The sequence below is a fragment of the Mya arenaria genome, chromosome 13, assembly GCF_026914265.1.
Source record: "Mya arenaria isolate MELC-2E11 chromosome 13, ASM2691426v1".
NCBI classification, from domain to species: Eukaryota; Metazoa; Mollusca; class Bivalvia; order Myida; family Myidae; genus Mya; species Mya arenaria.
In genome coordinates this window covers 56000701-56008538 of record NC_069134.1, presented here as the reverse complement: position 1 = coordinate 56008538, position 7838 = coordinate 56000701, and the positions used below count along the sequence as shown (strand labels likewise).

At 33.0% G+C, this 7838-nt stretch overlaps 1 protein-coding gene across 2 annotated transcripts in view; it reads left to right on the top strand.

Annotated features, from left to right (window-relative positions):
• Window positions 1-453: 453 nt before the first annotated feature.
• Window positions 454-7838, top strand: part of LOC128213755 (receptor-type tyrosine-protein phosphatase mu-like) — a 26343-nt gene continuing 18958 nt past the window's right edge. For both annotated transcript variants that reach the window (XM_052919798.1, XM_052919797.1), the window contains exon 1: window positions 454-634. In XM_052919798.1, the coding sequence (XP_052775758.1) occupies window positions 550-634 (85 nt within the window). In that variant the 5' untranslated portion in view covers window positions 454-549. The remainder of the gene's footprint in view (window positions 635-7838) is intronic.

Below are 7838 nucleotides of genomic sequence, written 5' to 3'. Positions count from 1 at the left end.
AGTAAAATTATAAGCATGTTAAGGTAAATAAAACAACGGTTTTATTCTAAAATTAAAAACGTCCGAGTAGCATCTGAATTCGATGTCAAAAAGCCCTTTTTAAAACAAACAATACAATATACCCATTTTGATACGTTGATCACCAAATATTTCTGTTCATTATGCCAACAAAGGAAAGAAAACGATGTTAGATTCAAGGATGTTTTTTCCAGAAAAACCGTATGTATGCGAACGTTACGCAACGGTGTCGTTTAAGTGTGCCGGCAACAATTTCAAAATAATGTAATATTGCTAGTTCTCTTTTTGAAAAGTAAAAATCATTTTAAATTCGCTGATAAATTTATATAAACAGCTGGAAAGCATCTATGAATGTTGTTATCTTAAACACTTTTATTACACTTACTGTTGTTTTAAGTTTCTACACACTTCAAATCATGCCGCTCATTAACTAGGAAGTTTTCAAATGGAAAACTGATTTAAAACTTGTTTATCTCGTCAGTTTTGTTGTTGGAACCGAGGAATGATTCTAATAGTTTGAATTGAATAAAAATGGCAATAGCCGTGGAATTCATTTTATCTTTGTTGCTGTTATCTGCGACTGTGCGTTCGGAAGATCCAGTTTGGTATACTTCAGGTAAGCATTATCAATGTATATTTTGCAACACTGATAAGTTTTAAGAGCTGCGTTATGCATTTTGGTGTAGAACAACGTTTGAAATATACGTTGGAGTTCACATGTAATATTTGAGCGTTTCTTATGGTTTAAAAAAAACCTAACTTACAAATTCGAATTTCCGAATTTCCGGATAAAATATCGACATGCATGTTAATTTTTGGTTTAAACTTGATTTGTTTTCACCTGTTTTTCAAACACGGGTGTAATCCCCTCCCGCCCTTCACTTTTGGTACGCTGGAATCAAGTCCTATTCATCCAATACCCGGTATTCAGTGTCGAAACGAAATACTCAGATTATTGACACTTTGGTATTTGGAGCGCAGCTGCTTTCGCAAACAGTAAAACAGTACAAACTATAGGGTAACGGCCAGTAGTTGGAAACTCAAAGAGGAACAAGGCAAGGTCCAAAACGTCCTAGTATTAGATTAAAGACTTTCGTACTCTCTACGACTGGTAATTGCAATAACATAAATGTGAGGAAGGGGCAACATTAATGAATAAGTATTAATTTAACTAATTCTTTTTATTTTAACACAATTGCAATTTCATTTGTGTAATGTCTTATTGACCTGTCTTTAGTATGTTTCGTGTGTGTTTTATGAAATTGCATGAATGTTTGTTTACATTACTGTGTACAACGCCATTGAGTATATTTATAAAATTAGGCGTTTAATCAAATAAACATGTTTCAAGTTTCAAGTTTCAAGTTTCAACATTGTATTGCCTCCACACGACAGCCACAACACTGCTGTCAGTATTTATACTACAATGACAGCTACAGGGACACGCCCAGTTGTCCAAACTTCTGACCTTCAATGTGCGCATTGAAAGAGTGTACATGTATTAACTTCTGAAATACATCAAAAATATAAAATATAAGATATGCAAAATTTCGCACGGGAGATGGTGTCAGACCCCATCATATTTTTTTTTCAAATAGCATTGCGTTGAGGTCAATGTTACATTGTTACGACCACCAAACGCAACAGAGATAGAAAACCCGCAACAATCTTTATACAGCAACTTATTGTATTTACTAACAGATTTACATAAGTAAATTCAAATTAAAAATGTGAAAGTTATAAAACGGCGATTTAAGAATAATGTCTAAGGGTTATCTTCACTGATCATGGTATTGTTCAATGTCCACTGGATTTTAAACATCATGCAATATAGAAAACACTGAGGAATTATTCAATTCAACAACCCTTTCAGACTTATCCCAACAAAAGGTTGAAATGTAATCATACCTTGATTTTATTTAATCCAATATTTAAAAAATGCTCCAGCACTGATGATACTTTTTAAAAAAAAATATTTACTTTAGAAAAATAACCCAAAGACTCCAGATCAGATCAGTTTGCCATTATATTCATGAAAATAACATGCTGAAGATTTTATCAGGGAAAACAACTTTTATTTTAATGACTCTTTCGATGAACCATTGAGATGAACACCTTCAATGAAGTAAAGCATTTAAAAAAATACGTACATGTAACACTGTATTAACCAGAGTTATAAAGGAATAAAGTTTAGATTTTTTTGTAGTGATTAAGAATGGCATATATAAAAAGACATATATTAGATACAATAAAATAAAATAGAATGAAATCTGAAACTTGGTCGATCTTTAAAGAGCTTGTTCAACGAACTGGTAAGATATATCATGTGTATTCAAAACATATTCCAAGATCCGTTAAATGTTTTGGAACTCATATGGCAAACTCAGGAAATGATTTAGCCCGATTGATGAAACTTCCCTTGTATTATTGCTACTTTATCTCTTGTAGGCAAATATAATTTCTTCAAAAACTTTTGCTTCCATCGATAGGTTGGTATAATGTTTAGAGCCGTAATGTTTGAGTAAGAAAGATTCGTGATGAATAATTCATTTTTTTGAATTTAAAGTTTAATTCTTTAATTTAGAACTGAAATCCTGTTGGTGAGAGTCATCATATCTTATATTGACGAATAAATTAGACCAATGGAAGTTGTACAATAGACAGACAAGGCAATGTTTATGTGTTGTAATAGACACCATTACATTCAGTTTAAGTAAGGATGAAAGGCCGAAAACTGTCCATTATATCAGTAAAAGAAGAGTCCGAAGCTGGTTTTTCGCCGACATAATTGACAGTTTGAGGCGGTTCACTTACTTAAAAAAAGGTAGACAACGGGGTCTAAACCATGAATTTAATGGCGCTATTGTGAACTTATTGGACACTGTCGAACCATTTGAAAATATAATTATCTCGTAGCTAATCAAAATAATTTTGCGCTTATTTACATGTACATATAAATTGTATTTTTTTTTTTTTTTTGGGGGGGGGGGTATTTTTTAAAATATTGATTTATAGACTACAACCCTCTATTTAAAGCAAATACAATTAAAGACAGGCAATCATTAAGTACTAGGCTTAATCATTAAGATTTTCAACTTTCGCGTGTGTTTAAAGATACGTCCACTGCCACTCATCCGATACACAATCCTCCGTCAGACTTTGCGTTGACAAGCTGTCAGCCAATAAGGTTGAATTCTAAGTTAGTGAGATGACCAGAATTAAAATATTATGATTAAGAATGGGCGGAGTAAGCGTAGCAAAGATTTTAGTTCATGTCATCTTACTAGTACTTAAAAATCAACTTCTACGGATATATAACAAGTGCAAACTGTGTTTTTATGTTGCATTTTCCACTTAAGTCTAAAGGAAGTAGCCTTGCACATATCTAATAATCTATTACCATGTGTGTTACTTCCATTGTCAGTAGAAAATCTTGGCAACGCATCATCTAGCTGGTAATTTTCCGCCTCAATTTCTGAGACATATCTATCACAATGAATGAAATCCGGTTTACCAAGCGGCTGGAAATTACATATATCAGTTATATATCTTAATACGGAAACTTTATTGTAAAGTATAGGATATTTTATTTTCTATTTTTTTAAGGTTCGTCAGCTAATAAACATTTTCCTTTGTCATAACGACTGCGCAAACTTCAATCACATCTTCATTGGGCATTGAGTTGTTAGATTCTAAAAATCGGAATTTTATTAAAATCATCTGTTTATAAATATTCATAAACCCTTAAAAAAAGAAGGGTTTTAGAGTGTTTTCTTCAAAAAAGTGCCTAGCTTTACACAATACTTGACAAACAAGTTTGTCAACACACGTCTTGATTCTACCATACTACTAATTATACTGACTGTCCATTATTAGAACAATGAATGTCCGTTATTTGAACAATTACGGTCCATTCTTAAAATATTGGACAGTTAGTAGAAATAAACAGAACGCAGTCCAAAAACCTTTATTATGTACAAAAAGAACAATGGATGACGTCACAAACATGTTTTAAACCAAGAAGAACACAACACTTATTAACATTAATGTAAGCATAAAGACGATTAAAACGCCAGATGTTCGTATTTGACTTGATGTCTCCGGCATAGTTAACTGTGAATGGCTTAATAATACCCTTTAAGAACTAGTACTGTTGGCCCATCTTCATTGCTTCGGTTACATGGTATGTTTGTATCCAGTCGTTGAGTACTTGAACGAGCGTTCTTCAGTCAATGATATTTTTTTAACTTTATTCTTCTAATTATTGATAAGTGTTCAGACAAGTGTAGGGTTCAAATTCAAATTCAAATTCAAATTTTATTTGTAAAGAAAGACCTCCGGCCCATAATACAACATATACAATACAAAGCATAAGATCTTTAGAGTTGTGATTCCTTAATGACATTAATTTTTCCTTATCTTTTTGTTTCATTATTACATTTACAAAGAATGCTATATTTTTTATTCGGTCATCGTTTCGACTTTGCATAAGATTTATGAAGTTTTGGAAGTCTTGCCTACCCGTGTACCATTTATAGATATAAAATTGCCTTTCTTGTCTGAATTTGTTACATTGAAAGAATACATGAAATTCATCTGATATCAAAATTAATTAAGCAATATCTACACAGTCTATTTTCCCTTTCGATACCCAAATGTCGACCAGTCTCAATAAACAATTTATGGCTAGAACATCGGAATCTCGCTAACGATTTTCTCACATAAAATGGTAGATTAATACATAAATATTTTTCTGGATTTAACAAAGTTTTAAAATGCTTATATGTGTCACATCGTGTTGAATCTCCCACATTTTCGAACCAGTTTTGTCTTTTACAATCAACTAACCTTTGCTTAAATGATATTAAAAAATCGCCAACATTTCCAACTTCCTGACTTAGCCAAACAAAACCAAAACCATATTTGAATAATAGATTCTTTACAGATGTAACCCAATTTTTTCTTCCAATATCATCATGTCGTTTAAGCATTATATAGCAGTTTCTTGGATAACGTTCATTGGACATGTATAGCACTTTACACCAGTACTTAATACATTTTACATGATGATCAATACACAGAGGAAACCTCCCGCATTCCCCCAATGCAACACAATCGTTAACATAATTATTTACCCCAAGGAATTCCTTACAATATTGAATTTGTACCTGTTCAAGAATATCAGATATTTCTGTACCATATATTTCAGCACCGTAAATAAGTATAGGCTTAACCATTGAATCAAATATTTTAAAGTATTCAGTGTGAGAAAAGTTTCCAAAAGCCATCTGGTAGGCCTTTATAGCATAAATTGACTTCCGGGCTTGCGCAGCTAATTTTGATTTTGCCTTTGTCCAGGATAATTTAGGCGTGAATATGAGTCCCATGTACTTGTATACCGATGTAACATTTACCGGGGTGCCATAAAAATACCAATGCTCGTATGACCGCAGAGGCCCGCCATTTCTAAACACGATTATTTCTGTTTTCCTCTGATTAAAAGTCATACCAGTATTTTCGCAGAATTCCGAAATTGAATTTAGTTGTAATTGTAATTCAATGGCAGTGTCAGCGCAGTTCGCAACGTCATCTGCAAAAAGTTTGCATATCGTATCCGCGATTTGCTCAGTAATAAAGATACCAGTATGTCCCGTTGATCGTAGGAAGGAAGATAACTCATTTATATACAGATTAAAAATTATTGTACTGGTTACGTCCCCTTGTCGCGTGCCAACGTTACAAATAAAGGGTTGCGTAACTGTGCCGCCGCCAACTCGTACACAACCGCGTAGATTTGAATACATACACGTTAATATACGGAAGAGCTTTCCCTGAACTCCTATTTTATGCAAACTGGTGAACAAGTTACGGTGTATCAATCCATCAAACGCCTTTTTAAAATCGACGTATAATACATAGAATCTCCCCCCGGGCTTACTGGTATATTTCTGAACCATACTTTGCAAAGTAAATATATTATCTGTTGTCGAATAACCAGTCCGAAATCCAGCTTGTGCCTCATCAATTTTGTTAAACTGTTCCGACCATGTACATAATCTGTCATGTATTATATTTGAAAATATTTTATACATAACGTTTATAAGAGAAATACCCCTGTAATTTGATGGGTCTTCTTTAGAGCCCGACTTGTTCACTGGGACAATAATACTATCTCTCCAAATATCCGGAAATACACCCGTATTTAAAACCCTATTAAATAATTGACGCAACACTGGAGTTATGGTTTGTTTTGTACTTTGGTAAAATTCAGCCCCAAATCCATCAGGTCCCTGAGATTTCCCCTTTTTCAATTTTATAATGCTTGCAATAACCTCCCCGTCAGTTATATCACAATTTAAAATGGAATCATATTTTTCATTAAAGATATTCGTGTCAAAAGCTATATCGTTCAGGTTTGGTTGATCTTCATTAAACAATAATCCTCGAAAATAGTTCCGCCATGTAACAGGGTCTACGCGCAGAATCTCTTGTTTTCTATTACGTTGGGACATTTTTAACAATTTCCAAAAGGAATTTGGATTACAACTAGATAACACTAGCTCATTCCTTTTAGCTTGCTGTTACAATTGCCTTTTAGTGAAACTCGTAATTTTGAAATGTCTACGCAGTGAAATATAGTTTTGAAAATCTAACAACCCACTTGTCCATCTAAATCTTCGTAATGCAGCGTACTTTAATTGTTTAGCTAAAGCACAGTCTCTATCCCACCAGGGTTGATTATTTGAAATTACATCGCGATTTGTTGGATCACGGTTATTTAAGCGCATCATATAAGCAGAATCCCGATAAAGTCCAAGTATTTTCTCAACCGCGTCATTCATATTTATATTAATTTCAAGTGCGATTTGAGCGACGAGCGTATTACATTTATTTGCAAATAACGTTAAAAATTCATCTTTACATGCGAGTTTCCATTTAAACTTTTCTACACGTACAAAACCATCGCCGTTTGGTGGTCCCGCTAAGTTTTCATCAGTATTCTATCTAGGAAGAATGACAATTTAGAACAAACTGGTAAATGATCCGACTCATCGCGCATTGTGACACTGAAAGAACTTATATGAGAAAAAAGCTCAGTAGACATAATATGATAATCAACAACACTTGCACCATTATATGTTATACATGTAAAATTGCCAACAATGTCGTCATAAATACGTCCATTTAAAATATGTATGTTATGAGTACAACATAGCTCAATAAGAGATTTCCCAAAGTTATTATATCCTATTTTATCTTTGTTATTGCGTGTTAACTCAAAATTTTCTGAATTATATTCAACATCAGTATTAAAAATGTTTTGCAGATTATCATCTGGAATGTAATCTAACATTTCTTTCGTGCGGGCATTAAAGTCCCCAGCTAGATAAAAATATGAACCGGGATACTTATTTCGTAAAATTGAAATATTATTATCAATAGATTTAATTCCATTTTTCTCATCTCTATTGCTATAAATGTTCGAGCCCTCGGGTGAGACATAAGCAACATATAATATTATATCGAGCATAGAACGAAATTTAGTACTGTTGATATAGAATACTACGCAATCTGTATATTCATGGCATATTCTAGTAATAAAATCATTTTTCAACAAATTATTCTTAATGTAAACAGCTATTCCACCACTATTACGCAAGGCATTTAAGGATTTTGATCTAACACAATCAAAACATGTAAAATTATCAAGCAAATTCTCAAATTCATTACTAAAATCACTCCACGTTTCCAAGAGACCAATAATGTCAAACGATTGCAAATAGCTTGTAAAATGTTTATCATCAGTCAACTTTCTTAAA